We start from the raw sequence: 22232 nt of genomic DNA on the forward strand, positions 1-22232 counted from the left end.
AAAAAAAAAAAATCAGGCAAATCTCAAACTTTGCTGGTCCATGGTAATTGCTCATGTTTTGGGAGCGCTGTTTTTCTTGGCACCTGTTTTAATCTTACTTTTAAAATGGCATGATCATTTGGAGAACATGCAGCTAAAAGATGAACTGAAATCTCCTTGCCCACCTGTGTGTAGTTGCCTTGAGCCCTGCATTTTATTGCGTACTGGTACCCCCATGCAGATGTTCTGATAGCAACTTCATAAAGACATTGACATTAAAGTTTGCTTAATACTCATTAAATGTCAGCAAAAATTCAATCTTAGTACAAAAACACAGGATTTTTTTCTTCCTCTGCTTTTGTTCAGGAGCTAAAAATATAATGTTAGTAATCTAATCTGTTACTAATCTGTTGTGTCCGTGGCTCCTCTGTTTGGAATTGATGGAGATCTTTTAAAACAGGGCAGGTGAAAGATCCTCCTCTCAAGGATGGGAGCTGAGGGTTAAGAATTTGATAATTTTGAAGTTTTGTGGGGATTTATCTTCGCTGGATCTTTGATTGCATTAGGAAGTAGCGAGCACAAATTGCTTTGAATTTGGTGATGTTGAAAAGCTGTTGCTTTTTGGAACTTGTTCTTTGGCCAGAGCTGTACACCACAATTTCCCACCTCTTATCTTGGAAAGTAATAGGAGTAGTGGGGGAAATTGTGAAATTTTTGTTTTTGTTCTCAAGTTTTTTTTAGTGAAAATAATGAGGTGCTGGGGGATGTCACTAAGCATGTCATTATTATTTTCTTTCAATGTTTCTATTTTTACTTGGTGTTTGTAATTGAATGATTGCAGTTGGTGCTGTTTGTTTTCTTTTGGGATTAGTACCTAGTTGTGATTTAGTCTTGCAGGTGGCAAAAGCTTTTCTGTTGATCTCTAGCTTTTAACCCTTGAAGTTGCTGTGAGATGGGACTGACTGTCATTCACAGTGTTCCCATTATTCTGAGGTTGTTTTATCTGACTGTAACAGTTCAGTTTTCTTTCTTGAGCTTCCCTCATGGATTAGACCAATGTAGCTGCAGCTGTAAGGGGAAATGACAGAGTATGTCACTGATTAGTAAAAGAGAAAGAAACTAGCAGGGTATTTTTTTTTGTTCGGTTTATTTGTTTGTTTTTTTAATCCTTAACCTGGTAATTACTTCCAGTAAGGTTTGTAGCATTTGGTTTCGGAGGCAATCTGCTGATTTGATGTTTTATGGCTGGGTTATCACTGTATTTTTCAGAAGAAACTCTTCTCAAAACTTGCAGCAGTGTAGTGTGCAGCTGGATGGCTGCTCAGCAGCGTTGGTTTCAGCGACCCTGCAGCGTGTGCTCGCTGCAATTGCTGTTCATTTTTAATTTGATGCTTCCAAGACGAGGTTTTTCCATATAGGATCTGTCAGGATCGTTTGGTGTCAGCCGAATTCAGCTGGCTCCTTTGGTCACCTCCTGCACCGAACATGTGGGCACGGGGAGCAGGCTCTCGCTGGAGGTGCTCTAACCCGAAATGAGCTCCTGTTGATCGGGCTGAAGGCTGCTTGTTGACCCTCGAGGGCGCGGTGTAAGGCCCATCTGTTAGGGCTGCATTTTGCCTCAGGGAAGGTTACTTCAGTTAAGGTCTACAGGGAGTATGTTTAGCAGACATTAAAAGTATAATAGCAAATTGATTGGGCTTTTGTGCATGTGTTCAGTGCCTGGCTCTGCTCTCGCTTCAAGTGGACAGTTGCTAATGGGACTTGGTGGAAACTAAAAATAAAATTATTTTGCTGTTCTTTCAGTTTTTTTGGCGATATTCCTTCTCAACTCTTTACTCTTTGTTGTTCTGAAAGATTAACAAAATCAGGGAAAGAATAAATTCTCGGCGTTTCATTGATTAAATTCAATCGAAGGAATTACTTGCATTAGTGAGGAAAACAATCTCCTTGGAGAGCCAAGTGTGTCTCAGCATTGATGTGCAGTATACCATTTTATTTAATGCATTAAATCATAGTCCCGCTATAGTTTTATTCACATTTAAATGCACACAAAAATTAGGGCCCAGGTGGACAATATGTGGTTTAAAATTTATGCATTTTAAATTGTTAATAGTTTGGATTTTGTTTTTTTTCCTTATAGAAAATATCCACATTTACACAACTCCAACAGTGGCTTAATTTTACTCAGATCCTTAAAGGAAGAGAATAATCCAGCATTTAAAGTGCTCAAAAAATGCTTTTTGTTTTCTATGACGTGAAAATTACTAGCAGCTTCTTACAAGTTTTTAGGTATTATTTTTTGTTTCGAGATTCTTTTTAAATAGGGTTTGAACTAAATTAACCAGCGAGTCACATTTAATTGTGTAAGCACTAACCTTTTAACATGAAAGTGCTGCTAAAAATACCTTAATGTTCTTGATAATGAAGATCATATTATTTCTAGCCACAGGTAAAATAAGTACAGGTAAAAATAAGATCTGAAACAATGCCTTTGAGGTAATGATTCTGCTATTTAAGCTTGCATGTTTTTGCTTAATGAACACATTTTAAATGTCAGTATTGTTTCAAAGCTGTTGATCTCATGGTAGAGGGAAAATTTGTAGGAGGAGAGAAAAATGTGTGACCCCTCTGAGAAGATTCTGTGTTTTCAGTTCTACCTTGCTGCGTTTGGCAGACGCTGCCAGTGTTTGCAGACTTGGTGAAAGGAGGTGTGGGTTTAGTAAGGCATTTCAGAAAGGCATTCAGTTCTTGCCTCTAGACCTGTGATTTTTACATCAAGTTGATTCAGGTGCTCGATTAGGTTGAAAATAGGGACAACAGAAGCTCGAAGATCATGTTGTGCTTGCTGTAACAGTTCTAAATTTTAGTAATTAGTCAGTCTTTTGAATGGAGCTTCTTAAAAACTGCTATTGTGCATGCAGGCTCTCTCCAGCAGTGACTGTTTTTGATGCTCTATTGTTTGGGATGACCCCTGAGCTGAACTCTCTGAAACTCAAATGTCTAATGTTCTTCATCAGGCCATGGTCTATAGATCCATTACAATGGAGCTGGAGCCTGCCTACAGCTTGGGAGCAAACCCAGACCTGTCTGTCACTGGCAGGAGGGGAATGCCACAAGCGCTTCAGTTCTGCTCGTGTCATTCTGCTTTGATAGTGGCAGGCAGGCTTTAAACAGATCTCCTGCCTGCCAGAAAGGGACTTAGCAAAAGGCAGAAAAACTTGCTTTGACTTAGCTAAAAATCTGTTTCAGTGTCTCTGTTCTGTTACCAAGATGTCTGTGTTTTTCTTACTTTGTTTTCTCCTCTTAGGCACATTATTATTTTCCCACTTGCAGGCTTTATGGATTTGGAGTGAGAAAGCAGAAGGGTGTCATTTCCATTGCTACCTTCCCTTTGTTAAGGAATCTTTCCCTCTGTCAGATCCCAAGCAGATTGAAAGTTGTATTGGATTGAAAAGCCCCATTCATAGACTGAAAGGTGCACACACTTTTTCTGTAGTCCAAGCCCATCTTGGGCTGAGTGCTTGTGCACACATCTTATTTGCTTGTGTGTCCTGTCCTCACACCCTTTGTGAAATTCTGAGAAGCAAAGAAGTGGGTGAATTGGAAGCTCTAACAGACACAGTGTTGCAGTTAAGTCTTAACAGACTTAGTAGCAACCACAGCTCTGACTGTAAAACTTATCTTTCTACTTCATCTCGAAATGGGCAGGTCAAGAGACCGCCCAAGTGAGTGTCTTTGATGTTACATGTACTGCAGACTATTCTCTGAAAAAAGCTTCCTGATATTTTCTCAGTGTAAGAAAGAGAAGAGAAAACTATACACGTTTGAGCTGTACTGGGCACTGGTCTTTCACAGATTCTCTTTGCAGCCTTTACCTCTTTAGTGAGGGACAGAACTTGCTAAGTGAGACAGAAACTAATTCTAGATTTCCTAGTACTGGGAAGCACCTGATCACCTGAAATACGCTGGTTCTAGAGGCACAGAAGAGGAAACAAAAAATGTATGCTACATTTTTATTTAACAGATTGTTACTAGAGAAGGAATGGCTAGGATGGTGAGTTTCTAGAAGGAAGGAGGGCATTTTGTCTTAAATATTTTTGCTCAACTGGATATGAGGTTTTTTTTCCCCCATTTTTAGACAGGATTTTGAATAGGTTGTAGAATTATAGTTCAGTGTATCACTTTGTTCTCAGTTTCCAAATTCTATATGCTACTACTTGGTTTAAGTGTTACGGGCAGCCTTTTTCCCAGTTCCTCTGATACAAAATTTTGATACTGTGTTAATCTGTTAGCCCTTAGCAAACACTTCGGCTATTAAACCCGAACCCAGCAAACATTTAAACAGTAATAGCTAAATTAGCTTGTTACTGGTTTCTTATGTCATTAATAACCCTACTTGTCACGATAGCTTTTGCTGGGATCAGTTGACTTTTACATATTTTTCTCCAGAAGAAGGTAGGATAGCTTATAAAAAAATCACAAAGCGTAAGCATTTGCATTCCTTAGGCTGTAAAATTGGAGACCTGTGATTTTGTATCAAGGAATGTTGCACTGCACTGGCAATGGGAGCTAAACTGTCATGCTTTTGGTTGATAATTTTCAGGGTTTTTTTAATCTCTTCTTAGAGGAATTAAGTGGATTTCACGCCTGTGGAACAGAGAAACCACACACACACACACCTGTGTGAGGGTACACTTCTCCCCTGCCCCAAAATGCTGTCACAGAACTTGTTCAGGGTTATGTTTTCTCATTGATTTCTCACTCCATACCAGACTGTAAACCCAGGGAACTGTTAAATACCCCTCATACTCTGCCCTGTGGTCAGCAGCAGCACACATCCTCTGAGTCAGAAGTCTGCTTGGACTGTTTGTGGGGTGTGTGAGAGCAGACCTAACGCTGGCTGTGGGTGTAGAAACTCCTGCAGACTGGGAATAGCTTTGAAGCTTGAACTCCTCCTTGGAAGTGTTTGGGAAGCGGTTTCCTTTGGTACCTTTCAGCTGTGGGAAAGGCAGGGTTATTTATGGACCTGAGCTGGTGTGAGGCAGCTGTTGCACGAGTGCTGTGTGTGCAGTGCTTTGCCATCCTTGGCTAAGCAGCTTCCTGTCGGGACCACTGAGCCGTGTAACAGCACTGTCTGTGGCAGAAGTGGTTGGGCTTTGTGCCATTCTGTGTGTCCAAACCCACTTCCAAGTGTGATTTTAAGAAAGCTGTATTTGGATAGCTTAAACTGAGGGGCAGGTGAGGTGGTGGCACAATTAACTATGATTAATTATTCAAATTTTCTGTCATCATGGGTAAATTTTGCTTTCACAATGCAGTTTTGCAGGCTTTATTTTTGGGGATCATTTTTTGGCCTAGGCATCAGTTGAGGAAGGAGAAGATGTCAGTCCCATAATTGCATCTATTATGAGCCTGCACCATGGAAAAATTAGCATTACTTGCAACAGATAAAGCTTCTGACAATTTGCTACAGGGATCCTAAAATGCTGTTACAGTTCATGTAGTTGGTGCCTCTTAATGCTGATGGGGCTGGGAGCTTCAGCTCAGGGCCAGGGGAATACTTTTTTACTTGCTAGTGACAGCTTGGGAGGTTGTATGTCATAAAAAGAATCAAGATTACTGGGGAGGGAATGGAGACATGGGGAGGGATCATGCAAAGCTCTGTGCATTCAGGGTGTAGAAAAGGGAAGAAAGTAAAAATAATGGGCACGTGGAAATTTGCTGTGTAGCAGCAAATAGCCTGAATGACTTCCACGGATAGGAGCTATGCTTTCTAAATTCTTAGACCTTGTTTGAAATTGGGAGGGGGGCATGTGGTGTTTGTGCAGCATTTAGGAACTATGTGTTTGATATACTTCATTAAAGCAAAAAGGTGTTCAAAAGGTATCTGAAACTTTCTTTTCAACTTGGGAGACAAAGGCCTAAAATAGCTGGTCAGTTTTAATAGCAGATTTTGCAGCAAATGAGCTGGAAGATGATTTTCAAGGGTTCTGTGTTTGGAATATGTTATGTTGGTGGTATCTCTTGAGATAAGTGTTTGTTCTTCAAACCAAATTACTCAGGGTAGTTAAAACTAAAACTTATAACTGGGAGAATTGCTAAAGGGAATCTGTTATTCAGACTAAAGCAAGTCACTTTTTATTAATAATGCAGTGGAATCTACATGGTGGGTGAGAATGGGAAATCTAAACAAAGCAAATATCTGTGATTATTTCAAAATCTGTCACAGAAAAAACCTGCTAGCATTGTAGTGATTCAGAAAGATACAGATAATGTGAGAAATCACTACTAGAGACTCCTACAGCAGAAGAGCAAACATACTAATGATATCATCTTCAGATTTTGACTAATGGTGTTTTTTCTTTGGTTCATCTCTGTGTAAGAGAACAATACTGGGCATGTAAACAGTGATGGTAAAAATAAGGAACAGCACCTGTACCTTAAAAGCAGAATGGTTTAACATATCCCAGTTGTGCTGGGAGGATCTGGTGGAGGCTCCAAGATGTTTAGGGTGCTGAAACAAATCCAGAATATGGAGAGGCTGAGTGCGTGAGTTCCTTGAGTTTTGGGAGGAGGAGGGCAGGGTTTTTCTGTGTTCTGTGATCTGATGGGGAGGTTTAACAATGGAGCAGGCAGAGTCATCTCAACCCTGCAGCTGCCAAGGATAAGAGACGGAAGTTGCAGCACTGGAAATTCTGATGAGATGTTGGGAAACTTCCCCCCTCCCCCAGAACAAGGTTAGTCAGCCATTGAGAAAATTGTTCAGAAAGGTAGCAGAAATCCCAGCCTTTGAACACACCCGTTAACAACTCCACTGGACAAGACCACAGGCAAGCTGATCTCACTCGTTCCTGTTTAAGCAAATTTCACCACCTGATCTTTGAGGTTCTGTCAAAGATGAGCTGTTCTGTAATGCTGTGGCTTTGTGGAAGAGAAAAACTTAAAGGCTGTCATGGCAACTGAGCAGGTTAACAAGATAAAAAAAGGTGTATCAGTAGGTATTTAATGAGGAAGAACATCCATCTCTATACTTTTTGCTTATATAGGGAAAGAGCGTGATCTCTCTAAGATTTTTTCTGATCTGTTTGATGCTTGTCTCTGTATCTGCCAGGGTACAGAGCAGAAAGGCTGATGGAAGTGACCCCTGCTGGCCGCAGATTTCCTCTGCTGATTCTGGCGTCTCTGGAAACGTTTTGCAAAACCAAAACAAACAGCATTAGTGTAGACCACGCACACGAGGGACGCTGGGGCCATGTGGGAGTGCCTTAAACCCTATGTAGAACTGAAGTGCTGTATTCTTTTTAAGGCTCTAGTGTTGGCAGGGGATGTTGGACTCACTATATTCAGGATTTTCTATTCCTCCCTTTTGTTCCCAGTGTCCAGAAGAAGTTACACTGTTGAGTAATAGCAGCTGTTTCCTAAGTGTACATTTATTAAAAAAGCAATGAACCACAATAAATAATAAATTTGTGCAAGGTTTTCTTTTCAACCTGTCTAAATATATCTGAAACAAAAGAGCTACAGTTTCGATTTGCTCTGTTAACGTGCAACAAATGCAACCTTTGATTTAGTTTTGTTTTTTTTTTTTTTTTTTTCTTGCAGCATAAGCAGCACTATCATGGACGTAGACAGCACAATTTCCAGTGGGCGTTCCACGCCAGTCATGATGAATGGACAGGGAGTTCCTGCCTCCTCTGCCAAAAGCATTGCCTATAACTGTTGTTGGGATCACTGCCACGCCTGCTTCAGCTCCAGCCCGGATTTGGCGGATCACATTCGCTCCATACACGTGGATGGTCAGCGAGGAGGGGTTGGTGTTACTTTTGGGTTTTCCTTCTTACTTATTTGCCAATATTTTGCTCTTGAATGACAGCACCAAATTTTGTGTTTCAAAATTCCTTTTTTTCTAGCTGGTGGCAGTAATGTTAGTGGCCCAACTTTAAGAATGTAGTTGGTTCTTTTCAATAAATTATTTGAGCTTACCAGGGTTTTGATAGTGGGTTGATTTCTCAACATCCTGAAGCTGCTGGTGTGTCTTGAAGTGCTTACACTCAGAATTCATTTTCTTAAAACTCTTAGTGTACATGTTCCTGCATGTGAACTCAGGTGAAGTCACATCTTAATTACTGTTACCAAAGGAGTCTCACTACAGGTAAAATCCATCCAGAATGTATAATAGGGAAGATGTAAGACTGACTCAAGAGTACAGAGTCTTAACAAAGCAGCTCTGTGTGTAATACTGATGGCAAGTTTGCCTTCTATCTAATTACATCTAATTTTATTTTTTAAATTGAGTTGCATATATAAACATGTAAATTCCAGTCTAATCCCTGGTCAAATGATAATTGGTCTCGATTTTAATGTTTAAAAACATCTTCTGGTAGAGTAATTTCAACTTTGTACTTAACTACCTCCCTTCTTCAAGCTCCCAAATTACCTGTGATGTCTGGAATATATCATGTAAACTACCTTTACATCCAGCACAAGCAATCTGCCTGCTTTAGGCACTGTGTGTTGCAGCTCTTCAATTTCTGGGAGAGATAATATCAGTTCTCGAAGTAGAATAGTTCTTGTCTTTTGACTTTTGCCCTGCCAGTTCTTCAGAAGAAAAATGTTAGGCTGTTGCACTTTATCTTCAGTGAATAAGAAACTTAAATAAAATGCTAATTTGCAGTATTTTAAATAATTTATTGTGTAAATATGTCACTGAGACAGCTGTGACTCTGGCTGCATTTAGATAATATTTTTTGGCTTGATTGGACTTTTCAGCTTCATATTTGATGGCTTTTTGCAGTGCAGTATCTGAGCAGAATCATCCATCCAGTGTAGTGGCTTTTTAGCCACCCATGAGCTGATTTCTGAGTTCTGTCCACAGGTGTATAAAGGTGTTTACATGAAACCTGCATGAAACAATGAAATGAGTAAGGTGTGTTTGGATCTTTGTTATCCTATCCATGATTCCTTTACATTTCTTAAAAAGGGGCTGGAAGATTCTGCAGATTTTGGTTTGGGTTTTTTTTTCCCTTTATTTTCTTACATTTCATGTGACATAATTTGTGGATTTTTTTATTTAGAAAATATTGGACTGTGTTTGTATATTTGAAAGAGGAGGTTGTTGGAAGCACGAAGTGTCTAATAGCTGTTGAATTGAGTTCACACTTTTGAATGCCACTGCTGGAGTTTATTTTTTGAGAAGTTCCAACGCGGTGCTGTGGAAGGGGGATGTATCCTGGCGGGTTTGTTTCAGGGATTTGTCTGCCATCTGCCGGTGAGGTGTTCAAGTGTGTTTTTCATGGGATTTCAGACCTTATTTAACTGCAATGGCTCTAAATTTGAAGAAAAGTAGGGGTTAAGTAGTTGCTTATTGAGAATGGAAAGGAATAGGATAAACATCTTTGCATGGTAAAATGTATTTTTTCCAACTAATGCTGAAGTCATGGTTCCAGTCCAAACCAGATACATCCATGAAGAGCCTGGGAAGCTTTTTGACAAACCAGTTTTGCTTTTGAAAGATGTTATTTCAGAAATATTTTGGGTTCAGCTTTTTGACAGGGGTTCCCAAGAAGCCTTGTCTAGACTTGTGGCGTGTGGTTGCAAACCCAAGTCCTTGTATTTCCCCCGTCTGTAAGTTCCCAGTAACGCTTTGCCAGGTGCCCTGCAGTCTGCAGTTGGTGCTGGAAATGCCAGCACGCTTATGGAGCTGTTGCGGAGCCAGAAATCTCAGAAATTCCGGTTCTGTGGCTTTGAGGAGACCTCAAAAGTGAGGAGTGGCAGACCCCAAAGGTTTAGGGGCTTGGGCCTTGTGTCAGTAGGTCTGGATCAGTCACACAGGCACTGAGGGGTTTCCAGCTTTGTGTGAGTAAAGCTGGGTTGTGTATCCATTGTACCGCAAGAACGCAGAACTCCCGTGGCTGCTTTTTCATTTTGAAAATAAAATCTTTTGAAGGTCGAGGGGGTTTTATTCTCCAAAAGAGAACAAGAAACTGAAATCCAATTAGTTTCCTGCATTTCTGAAAACCCGTGTTATGAACAGTGCTGTTCCTGGGAACTTTCTTTTGCTGCAACAAATTAGGGCTTTACCTCCCTTCACCCACAGACCTGTTGAGGAAATTCTAATGAAAGGCATGTTCATTGAGCTTTTTTATTCCCTCAGTTACAGATAAACACAATGAGAGGAGAGAGAAAAGCACCATGAGTGAGTTCTGCTCCCCTTAATGCACTATTGTGCATGTGATTGTTCTGTACACTGGAATCACAAAACACCCATAGATTTTGAATCCTATGAGAAATGGTAGCTTCCTTCATCAGGAATTGAATGTAAGGCCCTAACTGGAGGTATCTGGTATTCCAGAATACAAAACTCCAGTATATAGACTGCATTGCAGCTAAGAGTTTTTACTTTTCCATGCTCAAGGAATACAGTTAATTGCTTATGAGAAAAAATAATTTTATTTCTATAACTACTACCCAGAAAATGTAAATTTTTCATTTAAAAATGTTCTGTCTCCGTATCTGGTGGATACAGATACTGAGTGCAAACACAAATACTGCAGATCCTGTTGCTCTCGATTGTGTTTATCTGCAGGAGCATCTGTCTGTTGGTATTTTCTTCCAGTGACCTGCTTTTATTGAATGCTTAGGGCTGTAATGCTGTAATTACTTTTTCCTTGGTGAGATACGAGAAGTGTGTTTCAAAAAAAAAAAGGGTTATTGTTTAGAATTCTTTGAAGTGTTGTGAGATGTTGTAAAAACAACCTTCTTTGCTAATGTGCTTTTTATTTACTGTTCTCTCTGACTTGTGTAAACTTACCACGTTTTTACTCTATTAGGTGTTTGTTTGCTTGTGGAAAGGTTGCAAAGTATATAATACACCTTCAACAAGTCAAAGTTGGTTGCAGAGGCATATGCTGACACACAGTGGGGACAAACCTTTCAAGGTAAGGCTCATTGTAACATACATTATCTCTCATTTTTAGAAAAATTCTCTTGATTTTTCCTAATACAATATGTCAATTGAAAAATACCATCGCTGGAGGATTTCTTAAAAAGTGAGCTGAGCCTTCTTCTTTGCAGTAATAGTGCCCAAAGGTCCTGTTCTTTTACAAAATCAGGTGAAGAAACTCTTATTGCTTCACTATCCCTGTTTCTTTTAATCTATAAATGGCAGGGAGTGTAAAAGTAAATAGTGCTAAAGTTCAGGGGGTTTGTGCATTTTGAGGTTGAGCTGCTTACACTGTAACAGTGAGATTTTTTTTTTCATACTTTACACTTCCACGTTGAGTTTTGGATCATGGCTGATGATGCACGTTCCATGCTTGAGAAAGAGCTGCTTTTGTTAAATTCAATAGGAGCACTGGCAGTGACTATTTATGGTTCACTTCTCTGAACAGAATAAGGAAGTCAGGAATTCAGGACCATTGACCTGACTGTATTTCCTGCACAGTATTTTCTAACTTTCTCTTTCTTTCTCCCCTTAATCTGTACCTGCAATTCTAGGTATAGTAGTGTTTATCATTCCCATATCCACCAATCCGTTATTAATGAGTTGCTTCATCCTCTTATGGATACAGTTGGGGCAGTTCATAGCTGTCAGTCCTGCATCACTTGATGGTAAGTCCCACCCACACTACTTCAGACTGAAGTTCTTCCATGTAGGATATGAAAATGAAATAGGATTTGGGGGTTTTTTTGAGTTTAGGTAGCATTTTATGCCTCCTTCTCTCCCACCCCCAACCCCACCAAGTTTTAGTCCCTGTCCTCCCTCTCTTCTCTTTCTCCTCAGGTAGTATCTTCCACTTTTTAAAAAAAATTATTTTTAAGGCAGCTTTGTTACTAAAAATACTTTTCTGTTACAGAAGCGTCTTTCCGTAGTTACATTTTCTATATAGGTTTTAATAATAGTTATGACAGAAAACAAAACTAAATTAAACTCAAAACCAAGAGAGTAAAAATAGTGCATTGCATGTGAAAAAGATTTTTTTTTTAACAAACAGATTTTTTTCCATACTGAACTGTGTAGTTTAGACTGAAAATTTCTCACTCATAGTAACCACAGGAAAATGAGTTTTAAGTTATCGTACCCTGTGTTTGAAGGAATAAGTTTAGCATGCTCTTGGAAGGATAGCATAAGGATCATAGATCCCTGCAAGTTTGCAGATATGGTTGTTCCCGGAGCTGATCTAATCTTAAATCCTAATCTGTTATTAATAATAATAATAATAGTAAAGAAAGCAACCCCCAGTTACCAGAGGAAACTTGTACCTTAGGTTTTCTCTATTTTGGAATTAAATATTTTGTCTACCTCAAGGTATAATGGCAAGCTTTGTTCTTGGGTGAAAGTCTTTTAATAGCTTAATCTGTGTTCTTATTTGCTCTAGATCAAAGAAACTCAGTTTTAGAGACATTGGGTTGAAGAGGTGGGCATAGCTCAGAAACACCAGTAGTACTTTTGAGTCTTCAGGCTTACCTAGCACAGGCAGTTGGTACCCTCATTTTTTTGGCTAGGCTGGTTACAGCTAGAGCCATAAAATTGTCAACAGTTATTTCTGATAATAATCATCTTGTGTTCAATATCTGTTGTTTCACCAGCTGATTTTCTGTACTTTCTGGTCCTACTGAGGGAGAGAACAAGACATTCAAGGGTTGCAGTAGTTAATCATCCTGGCTCAGTGTGTGTCACTGCAGCATTTTTTCATACTGTTGTCTCTAGTCCCTCTGTTTGTTTTTTATCCCCGTATTTCTCAATCTGTTCCTGGGAGCTTTGAATGGAGGATAATTGTGGTCTGAGTAGAATTTTGTAACATCTTTTGTTCCCCTGTCATTTATGCTGAAATAAGCTTCAGGGCTCACATGAGGTAGCCAAGTATGTGAGTGTCTGTGATGGCAATCTATTAATTAACTGGCTCCTTTCCTTCATTTGCTGCTGCTTTTTTTTTTATGCTGACTTTAGAAATCTACTCTCTGAGACAAAAAACACTTGAAGTGTTGGATATTAGTCTTGACCAGTCCAAGAACAGCCTTTTATTAATTGTTTTGTGGCAGCCAGTCAAAAATGGAGCCAATGTGTCCATTTTGTGCATTTAGCTTCTATCATAAATCTCAATTGCTCACCTTTCAGGGAAAGCCAAATTTTTTGAAGTCAGTGTTGGTTTGAAGACCTGTTCTTGATAATTACTGCAGAAAAAAATATCTCCCAAAACCTAAATTGCAAATGAAACTTCATTGCCTCATGAGAATATACTTGAATTCTAACATAAAAGGAAGGAATCTGTCATTTTAGGAAACTTGCAGAAAGTAGTCATGCAGTGTTTTAGTTAAAGAATAATGTTGGGATTTTTGAGGAAAGCTGTAAGAAGCAGTAGTGGAAATAGTACAGCTCTATGCTGTTGTCTGAAGAACTGCTATTTAGAATGTTTTAAAAAAAAACAAAGAATCTTAGCTAGAAAAATGACAACTATAAGTGTGGAAATCTTACTTTTGGAAAGGTAAATCAAACAGTGACCAGAAGAGAGTAATAAGTATATCACAGATTGATATATTCTTACATTTCTAGTGAAAAGAAGAGAGAAATGTAGTTTCTTAAATTGAAAAGCATTGGGGACTGTCTCAAACATAACTCTATTCTGCACTGAAGGATATATCCCCATCTAGCTCCCCTTTTGCTTGCAAATGGGCTCATTTTATGTAGTTGCACATTTTGGGTTTAATTATCTCTTTTTGTGATACACATGGAGTTGTCCTTTGACTAAAAGCTCCATTCAGCTCTAAATAAGCTGTTCTGCTTTCCTATTGAAAGGTCTTTGTGGGTTTTACCTGCCCTTTCCATTCATTCCTATCAACCATGTGACTGTGCAGTTCATTTGGCACAGAAATGAACCCACTTCTAAATTGCAAAGGCAAAGTGGTTCATATTTTCATAAGTTTATCCTTTTTTTTTCCTGGTTGTGTGGCTTAGTGTGTCCCTGTCATCATGAATATTGCAGTACCTGTGTCACAGAAAAGGTAAATTTCCTTATGGATACCTATTTTTGAGACTGTTGTTATGCTAGCTCCTTTTTTTCTGTGGGGCAATATCTTGGTAGTGTGCATCCAGCTCCTCTCCGAGTCATTTCCTTCACAGTCTGATTTTAGCCAGTCCTTTTCATAGTTTTTTTGTTATTGTAGACATTAATTGAATATAGGTATTCTCTCCAAAGACATTTAGTATGCTCATCTTTCTGTATGATTTTACAGGCAGAGTTGAGAGAGTAAACCCTCAACATTATTCTTTTTTAGATCTCTTACTGCACAATTTTGCAGCTTCTTAGAAACCAGGGGAATATTGTGGATTATCATCAGCATGCAGGGCCAGTCCTGTTGAGGGTTCAGCAACTTGGCTTTCAGACCTTATAGGCAGGATGTAAAGGAATAATCTGCTGAGTCAGAAAACATCCTGGTTTCAACAACCTGCCCTTGGCAAGTTGAAAAGAAGTGAATGATAAGATATTCCATCTTTCTTGTCCTAAACTTGGCTGTTACATGTAATAAGTTTTGGAATAGTTAAAGGAGTTGTGACAACCTGCGTTTTCCAGCATGGTTTCTGGTGTGCAGGGGCAAAATTAAATTAGTCAAGTTAAATTGGCACTGAGGGTTACTTGAAGACACATCAAATGAGCTCTTAGATGTTGAGCACAATGAAAGGGCAAATGGTAAATGAGCACAAAATAGTGGGAGATTTTATGCAAACTAATTGCATAAAATAATAATAAAAATTAATAAAATAATAATAATAATTCCATATAGCGTTAGGATTGGGGTTGATGATCTCAGAGGTCTCTTCCAACCTAAATGAATCTATAAGGATGCATGTGGGAGTGCTGGCAGCTGCTTTCACCCATGGATTCCAGTGGATGTGCTCTTCATGCAAGGTTTGCTCCTGTGGGGTGAATGTTGCTAGTGACAATGAATGGTAGTGCACAGCTTCACTGCAGGCTTCTCCTTAAAATGGGGGAAGAAAATAGTATTAAAAATGAAGTTTGGTGCTCCCTGTAACTTCCAGAATTCATGAAGGGGTGACTGCATTTGATACAACTCTCAGTAGAGTAATGCTTGGTGAAATGTAGAAAACACAGGCAAGCAGCTCCAGTCTTCATTGGCAATTCATGTCTCTTACTCTCTTGGCAGAATATTTTCTGTCCATTAGAGCGTTGCAGATGTAAAATGTAAAGGCACTCTGCCCAAACACTCAGATGTTGAGACAATAAGGAAATTTATCCAGATGTCTAAACTATTTCTGTTAGATTTACTAGAAAAAATTACACGTTGAAAAACCCAAATAGGAGATTTGCTTATTTTGAATTTAGAACAAAAACCTGCATTGCTAGATGCTTTTATATCCTGTTTGTTAAAGTCACTGGTCATTACTGCCCATTAATAATGGTGGGTATGGGTACACTAGAGAAATTAAACTTCTTACATGGAGAAATTAAACTTCTTACATGTTTACTTACTTTCTCTTGAAGTAACATATCCACCAATCCGGACCCAATCTGTTGTATTTCAAATTCAATGCAAAATTTTGAGATTTAGGTTTTGGGGGAAAAATGAAAAGATTGGTTCAAAGTTGTGCATAATAGTTGAGTTTGATTTATTAGAAGCCCTCTAGAGCTATATAATTATATGCTGGGAAGCTGATTTGGTGTGACTTACCGTCCAGAGATCCTGAAGTGACAGCCTGAACTGCTCCTTATCTTTGGAGAGAAGAGACTTTGCCCATTAGTAACGGATTGCTGGATATATTATTTTAGAGAAAAAAAGGAACAAACAGGTAAGATTTTTTCATTCTCCTCTTCTACTATTTCCTGTCTACTGCAAAGGCATTCTCTGTCATCTTTGATCTATCAGCTGTTGAGTATTTGAAGACATGATCAGGTAGTCTCAAAGTACACAAAATCTGAATGTAATAATTTCTGCACATATTTTGTACTGTGGCTGTAGACTATTAATATACTTTCTGCAAAAAGATAATTTCTAGTTGCAAGTAGCAGATATTGAGAATCTAAGGATATTGGTTTGGGGATTTTGAAAGTAAAAGTTGGGTGGAGCAAGAGAAGTTATTGGTAGCTTCTGTAGATAATCCATATAGAGTATTTGGGATTGTTTGCTCTGTACATGACAAGAAAAAAGTTATGACATCATGAGTCAACCTGCAGTTTGTCATAAAACAATGTTTCCCATCTGACAAGAAGTACAGTTATGGTTTGAAAAGTTTTGGAAAGTGCCTGACACATAGTTTGTGCTTTTTTCCCAAAGGTGTTGCCTTTTCCTTGCCTTTGGAATATGGTAATGCATGCGCTGTACCAAGGCTTTAGGTTATTTTTGACCTCTAGAAGGCATTAGTAAAACTAAAATTTTAATTTCTCAGTGTGACTGAATTTCAAGATATGGGCTGGTTTTGAGCTATTTTTTTTTTTTTCTGACAGTGTTTGTATGAGCAGAAAGAGCTGGAATCTGAAGTCAGGAGCACATTAGTGAAAGTTAATCCTAAATTTAGATTTTGTGGCTTAGTTTTGTGAAGCTGCTTTTATGGGCAAGACAGCTATTTCAAGGACAAAATAAAAAGGAGAGCAAAAAATGTTTAAACTAATGCACACATGCATTGTAGACTTATCTGTTGATTGTGAGTTAAATAATCTTTCATAAAAACAAGTGGTTTGGTTCAAGGTCAGGTTGAGGGGCTTAGCAATCTAATTTAGTAGATGCTTGCCTTACCCACAGCAGGGGGCTTGGAACTGAATGACTTTTAAGGGACCTTTCCAACCCAAACCACCCTGTGATTCTGTAAGTGTAAATTTGAATGTTCAGTATGAATTTAAAATAAGGAAAATTGTGTTGGAGTTACCCTAGTGTAATGAGATCAGCATCCAGAGTGTGTTGGGACTCACAGGTGTGCTGGGATTTCTTCCACTGGAAGTCACTATAAGTAGGCAATATTGCTGTTGTTTGAACATGGGAAATCTTAGGGCAAGATTAAAAGGCATAAGGGGGATTTTGGTAGAAATCTTCTCAATTCTTAAGATGCTTATTAGGGGAGGAGACAGGGAGGAACAAATACAGTTCCTCAAGTTTTTTGTCAGGAAATTTTACATTTGAGTTAGTTCAGTACTTAGGGAACTTTCTCTAAGTCCCTCTAAGAATTCTTCCCTTTAAAAAAAACACAACAAACACACAAAAAAAAAGTTAAAAACATACTTTCATTTTTTGCCTTTTACTGTCTTGAAATCTGTGTATATATTTTTACTCCTAGAGCAAGTATAAAGCACAGTTTTTTCTCTTTGTGGACACTGTATTTTACTACTGATCATGGAAAATGATTTGCAAAGTCTGAGGCAGAAATAGACTTTTCAGTTCTGCAACCACTGTTAGAAAACAACAGAGTTGGGGTTTAGGGGCAAAAAAGTGGGACATGTGGAGTTCTAAAGCTATTTTCTTGTCTTCCAATCAACAAGAAAAATCAGTCATACAGCCAGTATGAAATAATTTCACACAGCCAGTGATGAAATGCATATTCTAAAATCCCTTTCCTATTACCCATATAAGCTCAGAGCACAATAGAAAAGGGTTGTGCTTCCCTCTCCAGCAGTATAATTTAAATACTTACTTTGCAAATGAAATAATTGTACATATGAATCAGATACTTACAAAAATACCAATAATTGTAGCCAGTACAAGATTAGTTGCTTCTGTTATTCAGTTTGTATGTTTCTGCTTGGTTATTGTTGGATCTTATTTTTCTGTTGAGAGAGGACATTTCCTTTAAATGGGAAGTACCGTAAAAGCTCCTGAAATAATAGCAGCATCCCAAAATGAATGTATAAATAATTGTTACTACACCTTCACTGAAGTTAGTTTCAGATAGAACTGTAAGGCAGCTGTTCATTGACTTTTTTATACCCTTTTTCACAGAGCATTTTAAACCGTTTCAAATTTCATGTGGGTAAGGATTTATTTGTTACTTCTGCCTTGTCACAAGAAAGGAGGATGTTAGAGGATGTTACTGTTACCAAATGCAGAGCATTGGAGAGGTGTTGAGAAACAGTAACAGTGCTGTTTTGAAAGGCAAGGGAATGTTGGTCTATGAAGAGGGAAGTTCTTCAGAGGCCTGTTTTCTGTAGAAAGTTTGCCAGTGCATTGTTTGAGATCATTTTTATTCTATACAATATAAAATAAAAAATATTGTCTTTTTGATGCCGTAAAATAATTATTGAGAGTTAAAAACTTCAAACAAATGTATTTCAGAATATGTTTTCGTTTTTCTTTTTAAGAATTGCATGGTCATTAAGAATTTGGTTTTACTTTAGTGTGTTGGGAGTTGAGGCAGAGAAGTCTCTGAAGCTCCTGTGCCACACAGCCACTGATGCAGTTGTTCTGTTTTTTCTCACTAGTGTGTAGTTGGTGGGTGCAATGCCAGCTTTGCATCTCAGGGAGGACTTGCCCGTCATGTACCCACACACTTCAGCCAGCAGAACTCTTCAAAAGTTGCCAGCCAGCCAAAGGCCAAAGAGGAATCTCCATCTAAAGCTGGAATGAATAAAAGAAGAAAATTGAAGAACAAGAGACGACGATCACTACGTAAGTGTTTCGCAGAAGTAGAAGTTCTTGAAAGGTTTGTCTTAGAGTGAAAGTTCCTCCTCACTCTCGTGCTTTCTCTGCATACTTGAATCTGGTAGGGTTGGCATTCCTTGGGATGGGAAGAAAACAATTCCAGATTCTGTCTGTATTCCCTTTCAGGGTAAATCTCTATGTGTCAGGGAAGAAAGATCAGTTTCCTGTGAGCAACAGTTGGAGTTGCCAACTGAAAGAAGCTTTTTATTTCAGAGTTGCTTTTTGTTTACTGACTCTCTTACTGTTGGAAAGGGTCCTGTTTAGTGCTAATGAGAGCTGAAGTTCAGACAGAGATTGCAGATTCATATAAATTAGAGATAAATGCATGTTATATAAGCTCTTTTTTGAGCACAACATTTCATTATGTTAATGACAGTTTTATGAGCAGAACCAAGATCTAATTTTGGACAGACTTGACTTGCTATGTTTTTTTAATTTCTCTCCATATTGTTGATGGTCATTAATTTTATATGAACCAATGTACTGAGAGGTGTGATTTGTCATTTAAAGTGAGAACTGTTTCCTCTAGCAAGAAATAAGCACTTACCCAGTACCTCTTTTAGTCCATTTGGATCTGGTAGTTTGATTCCTGAGTTGTCCTAGTATTAGACTAATAAAACATCAAACTTCTACAGAGATTCTAATCTACAGGAATAGTTAGGAAAGGTTAGGTAATTGTCAAAATATTTTACTTTGGGTTATAATTGCTTTGGATGCAACTCTCCAGTACCAAACAAATCATTTGCTAATATTAAAGTGTTACTCTGCCACCTGCATTTTAGAAGAGACATTAAAGAAACCATTTACATTTTTTTCTGCTGGTACACCAGCAGCTGAAGAAAAAAACAACATGAATTTTTACTTGTGGTGCAAAATCCATTTTACAGTATTGGAAAGTAGCACAAGGTACCTTTTTTTAGGTTTTATTCCATGGTTTTATTTCTCCCAAACTCTTCTGTAGCAGAATGTGTAACTGTATCCATCTTCCTCTTCCTCTGAAGAAATACAGTTACCAGCTGTTCAAATGGTACTGCAACAAAGATTCACATACTAGTGGTCTTAGGTAATTACTCTTCAGCCCATGATTGTGATTTATTCTTAATACCTCACCTGTGTTTTAAGGAACTTTATGGAAATTTATGAAGCGGTGGTCATGTTTCTGCCTTGCATGCAGACAAGCATGTCCTGGGAAATTACATTATCCTCTGGAATTCTGAAAAGTTTCCTTAAAAATTCTTATTATTCTTAAAATATATATGAGCAAATTGTATTGTGAAACACATCTTAAAAGTAGAGATTGTAAGATTTCTTCTGGTTTTGGTTCAAGATTTAAAGAAATTGGAAAACTGTTTCTGTCCTTTTCAGAATTTGATTTTCAAAGAGCTTTCCCTTTCACTGTGGGAATCTGTGTAAATGAGAAGGTTGCAGAAGGGAAGGCTGATGAGTGAAGGGTTATGGGCTCACTTTGCAGTATCTTTTTGCATCTTAATTTTAATGAGAGAGATATCTTGAGATAATTGCAGGTTCCTAAAGGATCATCGTGATTTATTGACTGTGTTACTCAAACTACAAATGTCTGAGACTGGTCACTTGAAAGTTCTCATTTTCAGAAGTTCCTGAGTTGCATGTTAGCTTGCTTCTCCATATTGATTTTGTTAGGTGGCTGATTTAATGCATCTTAATTAATTTTCACCCCCACTATATGCAGAAGTAGTTTTTCAGGTTGGCATTTTATTAGTAATTGTAAACATCATGTTATATTATTTGACTTACAAATTTCAAATCAGAGTTTCGTAATTAAAACTTCAAATCACCTGTTAATATGCTTTAGTTGTTGTAAGAATTTGCTGCAGGAGTTATGAATGGATTTATGGCAAAAAATGGAAATAATAAATATTGTGGGAATGTTAAAGAGCAGACTGCAGTATTTGAATGGTCTGCTGTCTTGATCAAGTGTTGCACAGGAAGAAAAATGACAGCTGCTTGAGCAATTTCTTATCTTCTTGCCTCTTGAGACAAATGCAATGCTGGCTGTAGACTTTTGCCTTAAGGCAGAAATCATCTCTAACTGAATTGGGAACTGACTACTGTAATGTATTTCTCCAGAGGGTTTGTGACCCAGAAATGTATCCAAAGTTGATGGCATTTTCTGAAAATGCTGAATATTGGCAGCTTTCCTTTCAAACTTTGTGTGGATTATTGTTGGTGAAGTGAACGTGACAAAGGACTGATACAATCTTGCTTGTATTTCTGGGTTTTAGCTTAGTTTTAGTTAAAGAATGAAGTGTGCAAGTTTGTGTGTTTTGTCTTTACAAGAAGAATTGGGGAAGGGAAAACCCTTATCTAAGAAGCCAAAAGAACACAATTAACATCATTAAGTACTTTCAGTCTGGAGTATATAAAGCTAAGTACCTAAGAAGGATTTATATTTAGGTATTTGTAAGTGCCTAAAAGGAGAGATGTTTAACACATGTACCAGGTGCTCTGCAAGTAAGGTTACAAGGACTTAATGATATGGATGTAAAATAAAATGCCATTTAATAGTGGACAATCTGTTTAAATCACTTGCAGATAATAATTTGACAAAAGCTGGCAGTTTTTTACCACAGAACAATTTGTCTCTGGAAAAAAAAATGTTGTCAGTATGTTCTTTCTACCTCATGGTTTTATTAGACCCTGGCTTTTTTAAAGGTGTAAGTGGATTACTAAATATTTATTGCCAATTAATGGCCAATAGATGCTGTAAATGAAGCACCCTCATGTATAAATTCTTAATAGTTGAAGTACAGCAAATTTATACATTTGCTTCCTCTGTTTTATATCTGAAGGTAACACCCTTCTGTGAGAGAATGTATAATGAAAAAGGAGACTTTACTGTGGCTGTAGGTGATGAGACCACAATCTTAGCCTTTTTAAAGAGAATTTTTACTGTTACTTAATTGGTTTTTAAGATCTTGTAATTTTAAGATGTTTTACTCATCTTTTGTCCTGTCTTATGTTTTTATGTTCTTGTAAGTTTGAAAATCAGCTTTTTATCATAAAAGCTTGTTTTACTGGTGGCACCCTTGTAACTGGTTACATTCATGGTGCTATAGAGATCTTATTTGTCTTAGAAATTTTGATGTAGAATAATTCAGGGTTAGAGTCTGTGGCTTCCTTTCTCTTCTGGGTGGCCTTTTACGTGTTCCCTCATTCATGCAGAGTGGCTTTTAGAACCAAATGTATTGGAAGTGTGTACCTGTAAAATAGGTCACAGTATTGCTCTTCTAAAGCTGCCTTGATTACAGTATTGTCACTTGATTTGTCATTGCAAAGATGACACTAGTTACTAACAAGCATGACAATGGAGTTCACAGGGGGAATATGAGAGATAAGGAAGCTTACTGTTCATGAAATTTACAGTGAGACTTACTTATGGAGGGCTTGGATTTTCATGTGGTGGGTTACTGATGTGATGATGTAATTTATTTGACTTAAGGAACTGATGAGTACTTGGAACTTGCATTATTAAGCATGAAGGAAGAGATTTAAATCCATTTCCTCAAAATAATTTTGGGGTAAAGATGTGTAGAAAATACAACACTAACACCTACGAATAAATTAAATAATTC

At 38.0% G+C, this 22232-nt stretch overlaps 1 protein-coding gene across 2 annotated transcripts in view; it reads left to right on the plus strand.

The window, feature by feature from the left end:
- The window catches only part of AEBP2 (AE binding protein 2), a 40536-nt gene that overhangs the window by 10030 nt on the left and 8274 nt on the right, over positions 1 to 22232 (plus strand). For both annotated transcript variants that reach the window (XM_053978928.1, XM_053978929.1), the window contains exons 2-4: positions 7582 to 7789; positions 10809 to 10916; positions 18402 to 18588. In XM_053978928.1, the coding sequence (XP_053834903.1) occupies positions 7582 to 7789; positions 10809 to 10916; positions 18402 to 18588 (503 nt within the window). The remainder of the gene's footprint in view (positions 1 to 7581; positions 7790 to 10808; positions 10917 to 18401; positions 18589 to 22232) is intronic.

Source organism: Vidua macroura, chromosome 5, assembly GCF_024509145.1.
Source record: "Vidua macroura isolate BioBank_ID:100142 chromosome 5, ASM2450914v1, whole genome shotgun sequence".
Lineage (NCBI taxonomy): Eukaryota > Metazoa > Chordata > Aves > Passeriformes > Viduidae > Vidua > Vidua macroura.